Source organism: Aythya fuligula, chromosome 2 (genome assembly GCF_009819795.1).
Source record: "Aythya fuligula isolate bAytFul2 chromosome 2, bAytFul2.pri, whole genome shotgun sequence".
Classification (NCBI taxonomy): domain Eukaryota; kingdom Metazoa; phylum Chordata; class Aves; order Anseriformes; family Anatidae; genus Aythya; species Aythya fuligula.
In genome coordinates this window covers 150,713,541-150,735,704 of record NC_045560.1, presented here as the reverse complement: position 1 = coordinate 150,735,704, position 22,164 = coordinate 150,713,541, and the positions used below count along the sequence as shown (strand labels likewise).

General features: G+C 34.5%; 1 protein-coding gene across 1 annotated transcript in view; it reads left to right on the top strand.

The window, feature by feature from the left end:
* Window positions 1–22,164, top strand: part of ADCY8 (adenylate cyclase 8) — a 122,393-nt gene that overhangs the window by 53,926 nt on the left and 46,303 nt on the right. Inside the window, 3 exon segments of the mRNA XM_032182458.1 lie at window positions 5,487–5,614; window positions 15,474–15,632; window positions 19,504–19,774. Of these exon segments, the coding sequence (XP_032038349.1) occupies window positions 5,487–5,614; window positions 15,474–15,632; window positions 19,504–19,774 (558 nt within the window).

Genomic DNA, 22,164 nt, shown 5'->3' with positions numbered 1-22,164 from the left:
GAACCTCCTGTGTCCCAGCTTATGCCCCTAGCCTCATGAGATTCAGTGGGCTCTTCCTTTGCAGGAAAGAAACAGATGAGTAGATATTTCAGAAAACTCATGCAGGAATGTGCTTTAGTTCCTTCCACACAACAAGAGACCCCAAAATCATATTTTCTGTCAGCCTACAGAAGTCCTAACCACCCAGCCATAGGTTAGTCTCCAAAAGAAGTCATTCCTTACATGATCTGTTAAACTGGTGTGCAGTGTAAAAATATTTAAGTATTCCCTGGTGTAGTTGGAGGATACAAGATGGTGCATTGTCATGTATTTTCCTTCATTTATATAAAAAATAGAAACAGTCCTGGCAGCCATGACCCAAAACCTAATCCTCCTTTCTGCCCAAAACACCAGACTAGAGAATTTCCTTCCATCTGGCTTTGTCAAGGTCCTAGCTTTGTTTTCAAAAGTGGCAGAGCTGCAATAAGAAAAATCTGGATGGACTTCTTTTTTGAGCCCACTCAGACCAGCCTGCTGATTAAGAGCTTTGGCCTAGGTCCCATTCATGCTGAGAAAGGCCTTTTATCTAGGTATCCTGTACCTTTGGCAAACATTTCAGGAGTTGAGCTCTTGCATACAAAGGCCAAGTCCCTGCTTCCTCCTTCTCTGTCACTTTTAAAAGATTTACATGTGTAACCTCTTTGTTCTACAGTTCAGCCTCAATAATTTCTCAACCACGGTGTTCAAATTTTATCTTGAAATTAGAAAAATTGGTAATGTGGATTTTCTTTTGGTCTGTTAAGTAGCCTATTCCCTTGAAAAGTAGGTGAAGTGATTAATTCACCACAGGCACATTTAAAAACATGGTGTAACATACAAAACACTTTTCTCCCCCTCTTCTCAGAAATTTAGCCGAAGGAAACAAGAAATATTAATGAAGTTTCTGTCAGCTTCTTTTAGTAACTTGATATTTGAGCAACTCATTTCTTCAGTTCTACTTTATGACAGTTTACTTTGTTCCCTTTCCAGTCACTAATGGTGTATTTAATAAGCTTAAACATAAATCATTCAAATGCATGAAGTAGTTATCTATGAAAGAGCTGCATATTTTCTTTTGCAGAGAATTAAGTTGATTTGGAAAGAAAAAAAAAATCTTATCAATTACCTCCGAATCTGTCTAGAATTACTATTATTTATATCTGAGTGTTTAAGCCTGTTCAACATCCACAGGCAAAAGTTCTACTGATTTCAAATGATCTTGGCAGAATCAGTCCCCTTAATTTTTCACTTCTATCAAATGAGAGGCAAAAACATCAGAAAAAAGCCTCTATTTGTGACATGCTTTGAAATGAATTGATACCATCAGCAAATAAAACTACTGACTGAGTTTGGGGAAGGGTACAAGATGATGGATACTGATTTGAATGTCTGTACAATATCATCTGTCATGTACATGCCCAAGGAGAACTTCTGAAATTACTTGTGAGAAGGTGAAAGGGAGTAGAATAAAATAAAGAAAAGATCATGACAGACGAAAAGTAGTATAAGAATTTAACACTATCATGTAACAACTGCTGCATCAAAATTCTTGTACATCCATTTTCTCTTATTTAAGTAATTTTCTCATTTTACAGTTACTTCATACTTTTTTAGATTTTTCATCCATTTTTATTTAATGGTAACAGACAACTATTTGGTAATGTCACGGTGAGGTGTTGTTAGGAATTGGGTTTGAGCAAGTTTTAAAGTGTGAGGAAAGGTGATCCTTAATGCTGCTGCTATGATTTTATATCACTGAAAAGCAGGTAGGCACAAACAAAACTGCCTTCTATTTATCACTGCAGCATGGCTATTTGAAAGACATATATTACCCATAAATCTAGCCTTAATATACTAATTCAACAGACTGGCAAAGCATCTAACTTAAACTGGAGTTGTGATTCAACTACAGAGTTATCAGAGGAGATCTCAAGAGACCACACAGTCCTCCACTGCCAAAGTAGATGTTATCAGTCCTCTGTCCTTCCTTACAGTTGTTGAAATATCTTTCACTAACTAAAACATTTCCAGTGATAAAAAAATCCACAGTTTACTTACAAATCAAGTATTGGGAATTTAAGATATAATGGGAAATATAAAAAGGGTAAGGACAATATAACCATACTGTAATACATTTATCAGTCAGAACGATTCAACTAACAAGACAAATTAGGAAGACAAGCAATCATTTATATGTTCCTTGTTCCTATTGCCAATAGAGACACCCTGCATGGTTGTTTCACCAATGCAGAAAGACATGTGTCTTGTGTCATGTCTGTTAGTGCTGTGTGGGTGCCTCACATACCCAGGGGTCTCTTTCAAATGTGCCATAAGCTTATGTGCAGACAACTGAATTAAAGCCCAGCTGACTGCTTTGGCTGTGAGCTAAATCACTATAGGTTTAAATGAATGCATTTGCCTGTCTGTCTTTTGACTGTAATGGCAGGCTTGGCTGCTGGCTGACATATGGACACCTATATATAGTCATCTAGATTTGGATATCTCACTCTTGTAAATTACTTCTTCCTGAGCTTTGGCAAATGACTGTAAGGATGACGTATCAAGACAAAAAAAAAAAAAAAAAAAAAAAAAAAGTACACATTCACGTGCAGCTGAAAAGATTTCCTGCATCACATGTACTTATATTTGAATACATCAAAACCTCATTAGCAGGTCTTGTTCATTAAGATTCTTCTTTCTTATTTTTTCAAAATCATACCTTTTTGTAGTGGTCTGTCTTGTTCTGGTTTTCAGTAAATGAGGAGATATATAGCCATGACAGAGGTCTCATTTGAGCGCATAGAAATTGTGCTCAGATTGAAGTGCATAGAATCAGCGCTTCAGCCAGTTTAAATGAGACATTATTATCCAAACATATGGGCATTTTTCCTACTGCATACTGAGTTTTCTAACTGTGTGGAATTAGATGCTCACTTAGTAGGGGAGTCCCATGTCTTCAGATAGGAAGATACCACAGAATCAAGACTGCAGTATAAATTTTTTATATAAAAATATAATTATAATACCAAAATATCATAGTGTACTAATTAAGTTGTATCTTTCTTTCTTTCCTGGAAATTGAATATTTTCCTATTTATTTCTAATTATACTATGGAATTATCAGTTGTAATCTATGTCTAGTGGGTCTGAATGTTGTTAAAGTGCTGCCTTTTGCTTTACTTCACTTCAATCAAATTAATATAACATTATAAATGTTTTTTCTACTTTGTTGATGTAAAATCAAATGACAATTAGAGTATGGAATTTATTGAATCACACTATTAGCAAAGACGACCACAGAATCTCTGTTTTATTATATCTTTATATCTGCCATTTTTCTAAGTAGGGAGCACTGGAAAGTTTGAAGAGGGACTCTGACAGTTTAACTTGCACTGATTTGTGTCATTGAGTGCTCATTACTAATTGATTAGCTGTAGTGTTTCATAGTTTTACTGTATAAACAAAAATTTAGATGGAAATTGCTGTAAAGTTAAATCTCTTGTTCTTTCCATTGAGCAGAAAATATATGAAACTGAATGTTTCAGTGGATTTTAGGATGTGAAATTTCAGTTGCAAGCCTATGAAACGTACTCATTGCTCATTTGTGTGGGTCTGCAGAGGGACTGAAGAGAAAGAAACAAGGAAAGAAGAGTTACATGTGAAATTTGTCATTTTAGAAGCCTGACTATAGTTTTAAATTTCTTAATGAAACTTTGTCATCTAGATATTGCACTCTTAGAGCCAGTGATAGTAGTAGCTGAAGATGAAGCCAAGGCTTCAGACACAGTCAGCTCCTACTGATGGTTTAAGGAGATTTCAGGGTGAATCAGTTTACTTTGTCCCTGTGACCACAGCAAATTTTACCTTCACGGGTAAGTGTTATGCTTCAGCTGACTTCAGCAAAAGTTTTGGGTACAAAGATTTTGGGTGAAAGCTTTTAGGTGCAAAAAATTGGGGTATGAAATCATGCTTTATTTAAGTGTGGCCCCACCTGGCTACTGTGTACAGTTTTGAGTGCTATAATGTAAGAAGGATAAAAAACTATTAAAAAGTGTGCAAAGGAGGACAATAAAAGACTCGATGATCATTATGGATCCCTTTCAACTTGGGATATTCTGTGATTCTATGATTGTAAGTGTTTAAGTTCTTTTTTGCCGCTTTGGATTTTGAAAGACTTGGCTGAGATTCAGTACAAAGTTTTATTCTTCCTAGGAAAAATCTTGAATAATAACTTGGATTCCCATTCATTTGGCCACTACTCAGTTCCTGAGGCATTGTCAGCATTCATGTTTGCTCCTGTATCCTACTTAAAGTTGTCTTTTTCCCAGTGGGACTAGCAAAGGGGACTGCTCCCCTTTGATTAGTGCAGCCTTCACCACAGGTTGGTTGAGAGAAAAAGAAAAAAGCTGAAATAAACACCACATGCAAAAGTTTGCTATTATCTAATGAACCAGATTTAGAAATTATCTTGCTTCCCAGTAATGACCAGTCTTCATTTAAATGTCCTCTCATTGGAACCTTTACTGACTGAAAGTTAATCTTGCATTTCAATGATTTCCCCATCATGAAAATGCATCCCTGACTCAACTTGCAGTATGTCCTGCCCCTATGCACTTGCAGTTCTGTCCTCCAATCATTATGGAACCTGTTCTTCAGCATTATCACCTGTGGATACCAGACCAGCAGAATACTTTGGGCATGATTACAGCTTATTCTGGGCTTACTTGTTCTGCTTGTCTGGGAACTGCAAAAGTTTTGGCAACTTACTAGAAAAGGACCTTCTAAAATAATGATCTAATCACACCTCAATATGTTCTTTCAGTCTATAAGTATACAGTTAATAAGTATTTAAGGAATAAAATTCAATATTTGCTTCTAGGGTAAAGGATGTTTCCAGCTGGATGCCAAATAAATATCATTTTTCCACAGTACAAGCCTAACACAAGATACTTTTGATATTTTTGTGATGCAGATACTTGATCAGCTCCTATAGCTGCTGGGAATGCAACAGTGGAAAACAGGTGGAAAGGGATTATCAGTAGGACAAAAGAGGTTTCTCTCACTTATTTCCAGTGCAAAAAAAAGGGGCAAAAAGAATGCCCTGGAGGAATATAGTCTAAAATGTGTTATTCATTATCTCAGCTGATGTTTCTGAATCTTTGGCATAGCTTCCAGTGTAACTATGCTGAGACCTTTCTCACCATCAGCAAGTCCACCTCTGCCTGCCTGACATTAAACATAAATGGTTATCTTTTTTTTTTTTTTTTTTTTTTTTTTTTTTTTTTTACTGAAAAAGTAAAGGTGATTTATTTCAAGATAGAAATAAATCAAGATAATACTAATTGCAAACAGGAAACATCCATTACATTACTTTTCAGTACTATTTCCAACCAGTTTTAAATTCATCTTAAAATTATAAGAACACAACTGCAAACCTTTTCTTTCTCTTTTAATGTATTTTAATCTAGGAACATCATTGTCTGAGAATAAAAATCCTGGGGGACTGCTACTACTGTGTGTCTGGGCTCCCAGAACCTCGACAGGACCATGCACACTGCTGCGTTGAAATGGGGCTCAGCATGATCAAAACTATCAGGTAATATGATTTTTTTTCTTCTTTTTTCATTGGTTCTGACAATGTCTTGTATTTTCTATCTAAAAATGTTATTACTAGACAATTAGTTCTTTTGGTGGATCAGAGATCTCAGGATTATCACTGTGAAAAGAGCAGGACTTTTTCAATCCATACAAGGCACTGTATGTGTGGAAACAGATGCTAAATGCTACCTTGTCTATAAGCTAGTTTCTAAGGTAAAGTGTTGACACCACTGTCTATTTAGTGTTTTAATTGTTTTTTATTGTATTAAAAGGATTAGAGCAAACAATTTAATCTGCTCATCCTCAACCTCCTCATAAAAATGACAACAGTATAAAGTGAGAACTGTTAAGATCTGTGAAACATATTGCTCTCAAAACACACACAGCTACCGTGTTACATGGTCTGCAGCAGCTAGTCATTTACCAGGACATCTCCAAAAGAGGTTTTCTCAGTCTTTTTTTTCCCACTATATCAATTCTTCTGACATTCCCTTTTCCAAATTCTTCTTCTGTTGCTGTATTCCCTAAAACAGTGTTTCCTATCCTGAACATTCTCCTCTTCTTGTGGATGTTTTGCCATGCATTATCTTTGTCTGCTTCTTTTCCAGACTGCCTTCCTCCCTTAATCTGAGTGTGTTTCATTATGTACATTAGAGAGTTAGGGTGCACTGCAGCTACTTTATTGAGATCTTAATAGAGAAAGAATTTGGCAAAAATTAATAAACGGAAAATGTAACTGAGTAATGATTATGCAACAATGATCTGTAAGGCTGGATTCAATTATCACAGACTAAATGTTGCACAAAGTAATAAATATTTTGCTTCTGGAATCCCCACAGTGAAAGTGAAACATGAATTAGAGAAAAAACGTTGATGGAAAAAAAGTATTGTTAAAAATATTTGGAGATGCATATTAAATCAGTTGCATTTGTTAATACCATCCACAATGAACACATTGTAAGTCATTTTTCTTTTCTGTGTTTCTCTGAATTTCCTTATATATGTGGAAGTCTCTGAAGTGCTGGTGTTCTGTTATGAAGCAGGTCTCAATGACCGTACTCCAACAGAAATAGTACTATAGTTTTCATATCTTAAATAATACGTGCATCCTACAGGAGCTGTGAAACCAAAGCCTATTAGGACTTTGGTCATCCCAGACTAATTCAGTTCGAATTGTCTTCTCTTTGTTTAATAATCATAGTATCTGAATTTCTGGCTATCCGATAAGGTTTTCCCATGGGTTTTCTTTTCAGATTACAGAAGATCTTACTTATCTTAATGTGCAGCCATATAGTAATCAGGGAGGACCAATCCTTCTATGGGATATTACAAATACTTCAGTCTACGTCTGAGAGAACTTAAAATTACCATCAGTCCTGATGGTAATTAGTACTGAAATTGATAGAATTCGCTCAGTTAAAATGAAAAAAAAATTTGAATAACTGAGTTTCTGCTATATTGATCTGTGCATATTTGATCTATGACCTGTTAAAAATGACTTTTTATGATTATAATGTATTTAATCTTCATCTGAAGTTTTTTATGAAACAAATATTCGGTGTGTTAAAAATAGTTGGGAAATGGCCCAAGATACAAGAAACTTTCAGAATTTCACTATTATGTTCATATTATATAGATGAATTCACAGCCTTCTTGCAAGGCAGAGAAAGTTAACATGAAACATCTAAACACTGAAAGAGTACTGATAAAGATGACATGAACCATTGTTTCTTTTTTATCTTGCAGAGCTCTGTGTTAGTTCTTAAATCTCAGCTATGTTTTAGCTCGAGCACTTAATGTAGCTTAAGAACTTGATATTAAAACAACAGCAACAGAGCCACCCACAACTACTCCCACCCCCCCCCAAAAAAAAAAAAAAAATAAAAATAGCATTAATGTTATGAGATCCCAGCTAAATTGGGATTTAGGCACTTAAAATGAGATAAATCCATGTAGTTCTAGATCTTTTGGTTCTTCTAGCAGTAAGCTCTTTTTACATTTAATATAGAAGGTATCTCTAAGTTAAGCAGACCATATTTTCTTCTGTAGATCCTATTCTCTCCATTGATACTATGTAGTTCATAGAATCATAGAATCATTAAGGTTGGAAAATACCTCCAAGATCATCTAGTCCAATCTTCCCCCTACCACCAGTATCACCCACTAAACCATGTCACTAATTACCACATCCTTGAACACCCCCAGGGAGAGTGACTCCACCAACTCCCTAGGACACCTGTTCCCAATGCCTAGTTGATGATGTTGCAAGGATCAGTACCTCACTTCAGGTGAGACAGTGCCCAGAAGTCCACCATCTTATGATACCACTACAGAAATTTCCTTTTAGTCTTCTTGATGATTACACAGTCAGAAGAAATTAAACAAGAATGTAAAATAATTAGTTACACGAACTGGAAAACAAATCTGCTTGGACAGGTTGACTCACAAGGGACTTCTAGGTGTTTTAATATGACTCATATCCTAAATTGCTTATTCATTGCTAATTGAGGCTTTTCAACTTGATCTTAAGGATGTTAAATTTGAGCCTTAAGGGCTTTAAATTTGAGTCTTGCTACTCCACTGCTCTCTTTGCAAATGCTCAGGGTTCAGCCAAACAATCTAAAACACTGCTTTCCCTGTAATGTTTTATGCATCACTGTTTCTCATTACAAAGCTTATACAAGAAAAGCTTTACTTGATATTTCAAATGTCATATATTTTGCTCTCTTAACCATTGAGCTCTATTGAAATATTACTTTGATCCATGGGAATGTTCCACAAAATTTGATTTTTAATCTAAAGCAAGGAAGCTTTGCCCCATCACATTTGTTCATGACCAAGAATCCTAACTCTGGCTGTCTTGCAAGCCCCAACCTTCTGCAAAATGTCCTAGAATTCAATTGAAAGGGCAAATGAAAATAAATAGAAGAAGCTCTTCATCTTCATGAAGATTCATTTATGTCCATTTATTCAGATGGTTCTCACATCTTTTTACATGCTATGCAAATCTTCCTGAATGTAAATATATTATATTAATGCCTGTCTATTCTGACACTTTGTAAAAATAAGATAGTAGAGGAATGTTTAGTCATCAGATGATAATATTTCATTTTCACAGCTATCACCCAAGCTAAATGGATGTCAGAGATAACACTGAGGGGAACTAAATCTGTAATTGCTCTTATCTATTAAAAATAGTCAGTCATTTTATCTTTATCTCTATTGATATATGAGAAGGGGAAGATCTGTAAGAAGAAAGCAGTCATCAGCATTTTCATTGCCTGTTAGTGATGTTTAAAAGCTGTGTTGGAATGCCAGATGGATGGGATTATGGATGGGATATGTGATAAAATTCAAGATAGGAATATCTACTTGCTGACAGTCAATTATGGAGCACAACATTAAGACCTAACAGTAAAATGAGGTTAGATTTGTTGAAACAATCTCTTCCTCAAATACATTAAAATGGATGTAAAATAGATAAGAGAAAGAGAACATAAAAGTAATTCTAAAATGAGATAATTTCTAAATCACATTATGCTCCAGTCAGAGATTATTATGCTTGTTCATTACAATTTTCTATTCTTTCAGTTGAGCTGTTAAAAGAGGAATTATTATGTAAAACACAATGAGAGGCCAAGGGAAGTTCAACAGAAAAGTGAGGTAAAGGAGAAGGTGGGGAAACAGGAAAGGAGTAGAAAAATGTTGTTGAGACAACTGAAGGAAATAACTATAAAGAAGAGGAGAGCACACTTCCAAAGTGGAAATTATAGTTGATAGTATGATAATGTCAAGACTGAGATGATAATATTGAATCTTGGTGTTATGTCTTCATTTTAAAGAGCTTGTTAAGCATTTTTATAAGGTTGCAGGTAAAAAGTCATGCAAATAATTTGTGAAGCAGAAGTACCTTTAAAATAACAGAATTACATAGACTGTTATACATCTGTTTTGATTATATTATTAATAATATTAAATAATAATAATAGGAATAAGTTATTTGCTAGAGGCTCATTAATATGTGCAGAAAACACTGGATTTAAAGATTGGCAACAATATTACTGAAAGAAGTGGTGGCTTTCCTGTCTCTCAGTGTTTTCAGATCAATACTTTATTTTTTCTGGAAGAAATACTTCCATTAGACACAAGCTACTGGAACATGGAAGAACAAATACAAGTGGGTAAAATGTACTGTTCTGTGTCACACAGTATATTAGGATGGACAACTGTACCTTCGATTCTTCAGTTTGGATCTCAGTAGCAGTGTAGGTGACAAGAACTGCTTCCAGGTTAAAAAATGTTTTCTTCACCACCATCTTCTCAAATATCTTTATCACTAAAATCCCAAGACTGTTTAAGGAGTCCTCAAGGACTCATTCACATAATATAATGATGTAAATCCAACTCTAATATCCACATAATGGTGGAAAATCAAGCAAATCTTTTTGCTGATATATTTATTTGGTAAATCAATGAGTTGTGAGTGGTTTCTTCTCTTGGATTATTTTTCACTAAATTACCAGCTGAAAGAGCAATTATTATGACAGAAAAAAATAGACCCTGGATACAATGTAGACTAAACTCCAGAAACCGTCTATAATAAATTGATAAATTGTTAACATTAATATAAATTCATGAGAATAAATAAATAAAATAAATAAATAAATAAAATAGAGACTATCTTAGGTGATCTCAGTGATTGATCTGCTAGGTTTTCAGCTCTTTACATTAAAAAAAAAAAAAAAAAAATTGCTTTTAACTTCATCTTTTGGGTATTAAAATAAAATCATAAAGTGATTAATGGGGGCTAAATAAGTTACTTATGCAATGAAGAAGCCAGGAACTGCTTTCATAATCCATGAATTATTATGTAATTAATCCATTAATATATTCTTTCCACTGATTTTTCTTGTATAATATACAAAGCCCAATCTGTGTTGGAGCTAGCTCTGATTCACAGAAAACAGAACAATGTTTCACAAAGCCAAAAACTATTGTACGCCTTCATTTCTGTATGGTGGTAGAAAGAGGCTTTGTAAGATATTCACAAGTTCTCAGTTCACAAGTTCAGTGCATTTCAGATGCAAATCACATCATCCCTTTCACATGTCCATTTCAGCCACTGACAATTAATGAACGGAACATCAGGACAGTATATCTTTCCCTGCTTTTGCTACTGGATGCCCATATTAATCAAACTGTGTTATGACCAATAGGCTTGTATACTTCTGAGTCCCCTTTTCTTCGAATGTTCTACCAAATACAATCAAAACTATATTGGCAAGTTATCATAGGAGTGTATATATTTATACAGCTGTTATCACATAATTTTCAAATGACAAAGCAAATTTCTAATAAAATTTATAGTCCTTCTTGGTTCTTTCTCAGAGAAGGCAGACATAAAAAAGAGGAATATGGCAGTAGTTTAACTCTGTCCATGTTGCTATAGTATCAGTCTGAGCTCAAAGCAAGTCATTTACATTCATGACAAGTCTGATGATATGAAACTTCTTCAGATAGTAGTTGTTATTAACACTGGAATTCAGCACTAGTTCCAAGGTAGATCCACCCTTTTAATCTGTCTTCATGGGATAATATCTGCCTTAAATTGTAAATTCAGTGCTGTGGAAAGTCCATCTGCAAAGTGTTATATCCTGTGAGTCATAATACTTTAGCTGTATTCTTTGAACCCTTAGTTTAGTGCACCCTGTTACCTAGCTTTTTTAATGTAATGGATGTCTGTTTTGCAAGGATGACACAGCTCCAAGAATCACACCTCAGTTCACATACTACTGTCCCAGAACCAAAAATTTGAGTTCTTTTAGGAAAATGCCACAAATCTGTTAGGTTCAAGCAAAATTTTTTCTATGTAATTGAACCTTAGCATCAGAGGACAGTTCAGTTTAGAGAGGACTACAGGAGACAGATTGATCATACTTTCTTCTTAAAGCAGGGTCACTTATGACCCTTGTTTAGTTTAGAAAGCACAGTCTTCCTATTCCTGTTAAAAGTGCATTAAGACAGCAATGCCTATGTCTTGACAGATATCACACACAAACTCCTGAACCTGCAGGAGAGCTAGTCAGCCAGGAAGAAAACATGCCGGGGCTGTTTTAAATATCTCAGTTGGTAGACAGAGCATTGCACAGTTACACTGATTAGTACAGATGTGGATGGTGTGCCACTGTTTGAACCTGAAAGGCATGAGTTCCAGGGAATTCTGTTTTCTAGCAGCCTCAGAAAAGCTTGAAAAGTAGATCTGTCACTTTTGACTTACCTTCTATATACAGATAGGAAAGCCTCAGATTAGTAGCACCAAAAAATATATAAAATAAAGTAAAAAATCTAATATCCATCAAACAATGCTGACCAGACAGATATGCCAAGATCTAGTTAAAATCAATGAATTTTTCATCACCAACTTGACTGAAATGAGATATGGCATGAATAGCATCAGTCACAATTTCATTGTCCTGAATAAGATATCTCATAGCTTGTGAGGTAAGCTGGGCTGTTTTGTAGAGCATCAATAATTCAGCTTACTGTGTGGGCCTTTTGAAAATATTTGCAGAAAACCTTTTAAACAGTTGAAGCAAAAACTTTAAAAAAACTTTTAATTCATATTTGAATAAATTTAATAGTCAGAAGATCTAGAAGATGTGGAACATGAACATATGCAAAGAGAACACCCTTTATTTCATTATCTGGTATGTAGTATTATTTATGATGAGGTGTTTGTTTTTTTTTCAAAATAAATGAGAACTAACTCTACTGAGTATCATGATCCAAGTTTTGTAGTCTCAAAGTATTTAACTGCTTTTGTCCTATAGCAGTGTATAAACAAGACTCTGCAAAGTGGCAGTCTGGCTATTAGGGTGTTGGATTTGGCTATGGAGACAACTCAGGTGAAGTCCCCTTCTCTATGTAATTCAGAAAAAAAAAGTGTCTTTTTACATACTAAGCAATCACCTCACCTTTCAACCATGACTATTTCTTCTTTATTTAGGTTAAAAACTTACATCAAAAGTTTGAGGAAATATAGCATCTCCACAAATGTTCCCAACAGCTCTGTTCTTGGTCTTGTGTTGCAAATAGCAAAGCAATAGAAGCAGGATCAAATCTCCATCATGGTTTGATTCATGTTCTGGACAGTCTGTTTAAATATATCTGACTGCCTGTGGCTCAATTCAGACAGGTCCCTTTATGCAATTAGTTTCCTACCTATCAATGTAAGAACTTATTGCTGTGAAGGGCAAGTAAGAGAAGGATGTGACAATAGGGCCCTGCAGGTGCACCAATGCCAGAGCTGACAGAAACACAAAACAGCCCTCAGTCAAAGGATGCAGGCAGGTGGCCAAATCCCCACGGACAACAGGTGAAGTGTTGAGATCAAATATCACCTTGGCAGTGCACATGGAAAAGTTGCTGGTAAACTGTGAAAGACAACAGATGAGACAAGAGGGGATAGGGCCTTACATAGACTCTGCAGTGTCATGCAAAAGGTAGCATGGACAGCAGAGCTACATGAAGCTTTGAACTAATGCAAAAGTCCTGTGTGCCTGATTGAAGTTTTCTCAGGACATCATTGCATATTTATGACAAAGGAAAAATTAAAATCCAGCAACTGTCAATGAACATTCAGGAAACAGAGGGATGTATTACTCAGTTGCACCATTGTTTATACCAGGCCTCCCCAATGAGATGTGTGCGTTAATTCCCATACAATGTACAGATATAGGGCTATAATTTACATTATTTAAAGTTAAATGACATTATTTACTAGTAATTAAGAATTGTTGTATTTAAAATTTAACAGTCTAATAGAGAGTATATATATATGGAGAGAGAGAATATACATATATATACACACTACTAGCCTAGCCTATTTATTAGCCTAAAAAAAAAAAAAAAAAAAAAAAAAAAAAAAAAAAAAAAAAAGCAGACTGGGGAAACTATTGTGTGGGGATTATTTTGGGGGGATTTTGGGGGGGGATATATTTTTGGAGATTATTTGCATGGGGATATTATATTGTGTGATAATACCTCTGACAGTTATGAGTGTTAGTTTAGATATTTTTGTATTATATCTATAAAAATTCTTCATAACACATTATAAATTACAGTGTTCTTAATTCTCTTAATTGTTCTCATAATACTTAAGACACTTCTTCAATGTGGAAGATTTGTTGTCAAGTCCTGTCTTACAGAGTCAGGTCATTATGTGTTAAATTTTCATATTTCAAGCCTTCTTGACCGCAAAACAAAGAAATTTGTAGATGAAAACTATACACACAGAGTATCTAAACATGGATAAATTCCCTCCCAAAGCTTGTTCTTTTTATTAGCTTATTAACTATTAGCTGATTAACTTTGTGTAAATCTGTTTATCTGTTTCTTTAAATAACTGAAATATGTTAGCTTCCTGATATGATGAAAAGGTATTCTCTAGTAGAAAAATAGCTGCACTGGGACATCATAGGCATGTTTTTCTCCAAGGTTTTGGATTATGCAGGAAAGGGAAATAAAGATTAATTGCTTATTTTCAATTCCTCACATTTTTGTGTGACTGATTTCTCTCCATTTTGAAACTGTTATTTCATTATTTGTTTCACACACTGAATTGGTCCCCCTGTTGCAGTAACGAGAGTCCAAGTATTGAATTCAGTATGCAATTTTCTTCTCTAGATAAGGTCTGTCAAGGTCATGACTGAGGCATCTGAAGCAATGGTAGTTAGCTCCAGAGTTATGAAACAGAGCTGTTTATTCTTTACCTTCTCTGTTGTGTCATCTGGCTGCCCTGATATTGACTTCAGTGACTGTAGAACTGGGACTCTTTACAGAGAAATAGGTGTCTTGTTTGTAGACCAACAGTAACATGCTTTTCTGATCCTGAACAAGCTATTCAAATATTAATAAGCACTACTTCTAAGAGTATTTTCTGTGCAAATACTTCTTGTCACTCAGGTAGGACTGGAAAATTTTTCTCTTTGTCACCCCAATGGTTCTATCATCTTAGTTGTGAGTTTCTTACGGTGATGTGCTGGACTATCCCAATACAAACTTGGAAGAAGCAGTCCTAGGTTTAAGGTACTTCTGAAGTGGCTGTAGCTGTGAATGATATGTGTTTTCTCGTATCAGAAAAGGAAGATATTGTTTTAACACAATGAAATTCCCCTTATAGCCCATAGATATATTAATTGAAAACAATGTTGGGACAAAATCCCTCTTCTGAGGCTGTTGACAAATATGTTTCTCTGTGTCTATTTTTGAGCAGTGAAACAGTCTTTACCATCACATTGAATCGAAACAACTTATTTTTGAGTCACATCATTATCATAACAAAGCAAATAATATTCTGGCCAAATATACTGCAAATAATTCACCTTTGGACAAAGAGTAACTGTAGAAAGTTTTAGTCAAAAAAAAAAATTTTTGAAAATTATTCAAAAATATAATAGAATACAGAACTATATACAGATTTGATTATAGTAGTTTTTTCATGTTGTTGGTTGTTCTTTTATAATTCTAAACTAATGGACTCAATGAGTTCAACAAATCCTTTCATTCAGGCATGTTTTTCTCTCCCTATCTTTCCCTTTCTGTCTGATAGGAGTAATATTTGTGCCACTGAACCATGCATGCAATTAAGCACTTAATGATAATCTGGCTTTTACAGTCATTTTATCACTACCCGTACTTTGCTACCTAGAAAAAATAGCTCTTCATTTTGCAGACTAATTGGTTGTTTATAATAAATTGATATTGCATTTTACATTGCATTCTTTTCTAAAAGATATGAAAAATATGGCTTATACTTTCACGAGTCTGTTTTTTGTTGTTTTTGTTTTGTTTAACAGATACGTTAGGTCAAGAACAAAGCATGACATTGACATGAGAATAGGGATACATTCAGGATCAGTTCTGTGTGGAGTGCTGGGCCTGCGAAAGTGGCAGTTTGATGTCTGGTCATGGGATGTGGATATTGCAAACAAACTTGAGTCTGGTGGAATTCCTGGGTAAGGCAACACGTATTTCCCACAGTCAGAAAACATTGTCAACACCATACACTATGCACCATTCCAATAGATTTTCTTTCCATTATTCCATCAACTATGACTTCTTGGGTTTCTTTGTTTATTTATTTATTTTTTTCTTTTTCTTTTTTTTCCTATTTTGTGATTGGAAAGTATTTGTAATGCAGAAAAAAAAAAAAAAAAAAAAAAAAAAAAAAAAAAAAACCATAGAAATGGTCCGCTTGCAGGGGTTTGGGAAAAGACAAAAATATTTCTTTTCCTTTTTCAGCTAAGATTTCATGCAGATGGTCAATGGTTGTATTCAGATCTGGTACATGGAGATAGGCCAAATTTACCAATTAGGTGTCGACCATCCCTGAGTTTCTCCAGTCTTCATTCTGCTGCTGTGAGGCACAGTAATGTAATTTTTTATTTTATAATGCACAAAGTATGGGAAGAGTTATGTCTTCATATGTTGATATGGCAAGAAGTTATGGATGACAGGTTAATAGAATCATAGAATATCCCAAGTTGGAAGGGACCCACAAGGATGCCCCTTTATGCACAGCCATTTAGGTATGTGAAAATACAAGACTTTCCATCCACCTGCTTAGTTTTTCATCTGTGGTGGCTAATTCACCTGGAGGATAAAATATTGTTTTTGCCTGACATGAACTATATCTCACTGCAGTTTGGAAATTGCAGATCCTAAATTTGAAGCAATAGTAGTGGTTGCAGGAATCCTCTATACACTTTCAATTCCCTCTTCCATTGATGAAACATATAGATAAAAATCCCAACCAATGAAGTGACTAGTGGCAATGGAAAATGGAAGTAATAGCCATGGAGATTTTTATGTAGAAAGACTCTAAGTGATTCTGTCATCTTGAGTGAGAGAGGTTTTAAGCCATCAAATCTGAGTCATGTGCTATGCTCCCTACATATACATCAGTATCTGTAAGAGCTGTCAAGTTCCAAGGAAATTACAAAGTTATTTGGTTTACACAGTATTTGCAAATGTGGGCTTCATCCACTGTTTCCCATAGTAGACCTCTAGGCTAAGGTATATTATTAAATTCAGCAGAAAATGAAATGATTAATGCTCTGAAAACAAGTTTATGCTCTGTATATGTCATCAGTGTAAAAAACTACAGGCTAAAAGAAAAAAAAAAAAAAAAAAAAAAAAAAGATAAAATATAAACCCTGATGCTTATCCCATGAGAGCTCCAGATGACTAAGAAAGGTCATATGTTGCTTTGTTAACATGAGCAAAACAATTATCTACCTTTCATTATGCATGCCAGCAAAAAGTGTAGTCTATTGCTGTTAATTCATACAAGAAATACAGCTATTAATGAATAACCCAGAGAATGCACCACCTTGCTGGTGTCAATAAAATGCCCAACTAAGTTGCAGTCTATTGGAACAAAGTAATTTCCACTCTTGCATATCCGTTTGCTAACAGAACAAAACCTATACGTGACAGCAGTTTGCTAAGTCTCTCAAAGCAGTGATTTACTGACTGATGTCTGATTTCCTGGTGCACAGAGTAGAGCAGTTAAGGCCACTTCAGCCTCTCCTTACTTCTCCCTGTATAAGATTGTACATTGTTATTTAAGAAAATTCTTTTTCCAGTTTCCCATCTTCTAATTTTCTTCTCCTGGTACATCTAGGTATTAATCTTTTGTATTGAATCGGCATAAAACTTAGCTAATAATTAATTTTCCAGGATGCATCATTGACAGGTATTTTTTAAAACTTTAGGTCCGATACATTTTCAACAGTAGGATAGATGATACTTTTTGGCTTTGGTGCTCAGTTTCACAATTTACTGTATTTGTATGAAATTAGGGGACTCTCCATTATACATTTATTTTATTTTATTTTATTTTATTTTACTGGTTTTGTTTTGTTTTGTTTTGTTTTGTTTTTAAGTAAGCTGTGGAAAAGGTGAAACCCAAAGTATTTTTAATCTACCAACTCTTTATTAGTATTTGGTCCGCTTAAGGGTATTACATCAATAGCCAGTTCCATACTCTAGTTAAAGCTGTTATCATTTCCATTATAAAATCCATATTTCAGGACTTCATAATACAATCTTATGAAATTATATTAGGTTGAAACTCAGCACAAAGATAGTCACCCTGGCAACTAATGTATCATTTTCTTTTTCACCCCTCTCCTCCCTCCCCTTTTTTTTTTTAATTAGTAGTTTACTTCAATCGATTTAGCCTATTGTAAGAGCTAGGAAATGCATTATCTTTCAAAGATATATAATCTGGTTTTAAAGTCCAGGACAAAATTTGCTTATATTTGAGATATTTAAGAGTCTTTTTTTTTTTTTTTTTTTTTTCTGTCAGTTTTACTGAGATTTGATTACAAGTGTACTAATTTCTGTGAACTTCATAACAGCATGACTTCAGATACTGAAAGTTGTACAGGACTTATATTGACTTCAGTGAGAAGCTGAGACAAGTTAAAAAATGGCTGAGCTACAATTTTTTGATCTTTTAATAATAGACTGATGTTTAATATTCCATATAGACCCAGTTTGTGCCAGGTTGTGATACTCCTGGGTTTTTCACTATGATTAAAGACAATCGGCAATTGATTCTTCTAGAAATACCTGCACCTTATACAGGTGTTTAGAAACTTTTCAATCCAGTAATATTTTGTTCTTATAGTTGTATAGAGGCATTCTTTGTAGTTCCAGAAAAAAAAGTTCCCAGGGGATGTGCTAGTACCATTTTCTTCAGTCAAGCCAACCAATTTGCAGTGCCTGAGAAAAATGCCTCAGCACATGCCATCAAGAAATGATGAATTTTAGCTGACTCTGAATTTTAGAAATCTGTCTGCAAGCCTAACTTTCAAAAAGTGCTATGAATCCAAAGTTTAAAAAATTAGACAGTTTTAAAGTAAAGAGACAGTACATTTATTTTTCAGTTAGCTAAATATCTAATGAATATCTCCTCATGTTGCATTTATGATGTTGTTTTGTAAAGTATTGCATGGCTAACCATGCAATATAATATAATAACCATGCAAACCACATGTTTCAGTGGTGTCTTCAAATTATCAAACATATAGGTGGTTGAAGATTTCTTAAAACTAGAAATAAGAGCTTTTTTTTTTTTTTTTTAATTTAACTTATTTCTGACCTTCTCAAGTAATCATAACTATGATGAAGAAAATCAACATCAAACACCCCCCAGTTTTGTTTTAAGACATCCAAAGACATATTATATTTTTGCAAAAGTTAAGCTGTTCATATGTCATCTCTTGGATTCATTAGATTCACTTTTGAAAAAGCTTTTAACTCACCACTTAGTCTTACCAGAAATTATCACCCCACCTGTCCAGTACATGATCAGTTTGCATAATTATTCCCTAATTCACTTCAGATACAATCAGACTGCTAATTTAAATAGTCTAAGCTACCTCAACTAACTGAAGAAAATTAAAGCACTTTCACACAAGCTGCTCTAATACATACCATTTATTTTCCTCTGACCATATCTACACGAAGTGGTAATTTTGATTCATTTTGAATAATATTTCACTAAGGAAGATCTCTCTTTAAACTATTACTGTGAACAAAGGCATCACATATTAATATCAAATTGTTTTTCCTGTGACAAGATTTTGTGTATTCATGAGATCATATTGATGAGAATGTGCTTTGACAGTATTTATCCCCAAATCATCATGTTTGTTGAATACATTGTTTTATTTTCTTTATAGAAATCACCATATACAACTGTAACACTTTTATTTATCTATCATATAAAAATTGTGCAGAGCCCATAAAACTCCTTGTTACCTATTTATACTAGAGCACAATTGGTATTTGCTACTACTTATTTCACTTATACAGGAGAATCCACATCTCCAAGGCCACTCTGGACTGCCTCAATGGGGATTATAAAGTTGAAGAAGGGCATGGCAAAGAACGCAATGAATTCTTGAGGAAACATAACATTGAGACATATTTAATTAAACAGCCTGAGGAGAGTCTGTTGACTTTGCCTGAAGATATTGTGAAAGAGGCTGTCAGCTCCTCCGACAGGAGAAACAGTGGGGCAACATTTACTGAAGGATCATGGAGCCCTGAACTTCCATTTGATAACATAGTAGGAAAACAGAATGTAAGTCAAACTTCCTTTAATATCATCGAGTATGAATGCATGCTTGAGTGCGTTTAAATAATGGAAGCCTCAGAGAAAACAAATTCATCTTTAACCTTTTCTCTAACATATACTGTAAGAGCAGATGATTAAACAAATTGTTTCAGGGCAAAAATAAACCATATGCGTAAACTGGGGAAATTCCAGGAGCACAGGTATTTTCTTTCTTCTTTTTTTTTTTTTTTTTTCTTTTTTCTCCAACTGAAATGTAATACTATAGTAATACTGTATAAAACTACAACTTAGTTTTAATTGAATCAGTCCTTAGAGAAGTAAAATAAAAGTTAATCTAATGTAACCAAACTAGCTGAGACATTTTAGTCAGAGTATGAATATCACTGCACATCATCACTGTACTGCCATCAAAGTGAAAGAATATGTGAGTGGACATTCTGACAGAGGAAACAACACAGTGTAAGTTATTGATAAGTAAAGGAAAGAAAACAGATCTACCTAAAATAAATAAATAAATAAGTAAAAACACCTTGCTAAAACATTTTGTCCTTCCTTCCCTTCCCTTCCCTTCCCTTCCCTTCCCTTCCCTTCCCTTCCCTTCCCTTCCCTTCCCTTCCCTTCCCTTCCCTTCCCTTCCCTTCCCTTCCCTTCCCTTCCCTTCCCTTCCCTTCCCTTCCCTTCCCTTCCCTTCCCTTCCCTTCCCTTCCCTTCCCTTCCTTAAAAAAATAAAAAAAATAAAAATGAAAGGCTGATTCTAAAACATAAATAAGGTTCAATCACAAGTGAGTTAGAGCCTAAAGTCATGATTAGTTTGATAGAAATATGAAAAAATGAAAACTGTTCCCAATCAGACCTTTTCCAAAAGTATTACAACACTAACTGCTAGCACCTTAGGAACCAGCAATTCTTATACAGTCATAAAAATTGCTTGTGAGGTCTGCTTACTTAGAGGAATTGAAGCTGGAAAGGTTAAAATGCCCTCAGACACCTGTTTTCACTACATTTGAAAGATTAATGGGTCTTTATGAAACAAGGTTGACTACATTTATATTACATTTTTCCTGAGTGATCGGTAATGACATGATATATCCTTTCTTCTGCTGCACATCCTTAGTCCTACTTGTCTTCACTGTCTGTTGAACTTCAAGCATTGTGTGCAGGTCTTTCTGTCAACTGTCTTCTGCTTCTTGCAAATCTGGTCTGAAGTGATAAGCCTTCACAATCGATCAGTCCATAGTGCTGTCTTCATCTCTTCAAAGTGTATTGAAGTTCTCTGTGATATAAAACACCTGCTTTATTTATATTCTGTACATCCATGTATCTGTATGTACACTGCCTTTTAGTATTCTCTGTATTTTGTTGAGTTCCCTCTAGTTTCTCATTTCATTAGGAACAGAGGTATGAATGCATGCTGCTGTACCTATCTTCTGATGTCTCTCTCTTTCTCCTTTCACTTTAAGACCATTTCTCTAGTCCCCAAAAAATCTTTGTAGAATAGGCTATCATTTCACTGATAATTTTTTCAGCTAAATCTTACCCAGATAATAACAAAAAAAAAAAAAAAAAAAAAAAAAAAAAGAATAAAATAGGTTATTTTTTTCTATTCTATTATTGAAAAAACTCTTACTTAATGAACTAGTAAAAAGTTCATGAAAATCATTGAAATAAGCATAGCTAAACTGTTGTCTTACAAAGATGTTTGTCTTATGGCAACAAATGATCCATATCTAGAATTGTTTTTCGCTATTTTTTTAAGAATAGAATAGAATAGAACAGAACAAACTGATTTTTTACTGGAATCAATTAGAATTTTATATTACACAGATTTACAATAAGCTTTTGGGTGGACATTAGCTTTAAAAAAACCCTACTATTTCAGGTGTGATTAAATTATGTAATTTTTAAATTTAACGTTGAGAGAATAGTCATTACTGCTCACAAATAATGCATTTCAGCTCGAGATTCAGATAAATTTAAGTCATATTAGGATATAGTAGTTTTTTTCCAGAGGCTTGTCAGCCTTGGATGGGATAACTGTTTAATAACTATAATTATGCAGCCTAAAAGGCACTGATAGCAACAGATGCCGAGAATCCAAGTAACAGCAACCTAACAATGTCACTCCATACATTTGAATATTTGCCAGTAACACTTAAAAGATTTCTTTACCTTATATAAGTTTTTAAAAATTTGAGTAACTTCTCACGTTTAGCTTAGTTTTAGCTGTAGGTATGTTGAGAAGCATATGAAATGGCAGACAGTCTGGTGAGCTCTCTTGCCCAAACTCCATTTTGCTCTCATGCATATTCTTTACCCCAGCCTCACTTTGTATGAGGTAACCTGAAGGCAGCCTAAGTCAGTGAATTCAAAGTGTCTTGATATGAGTGAAGAACAGA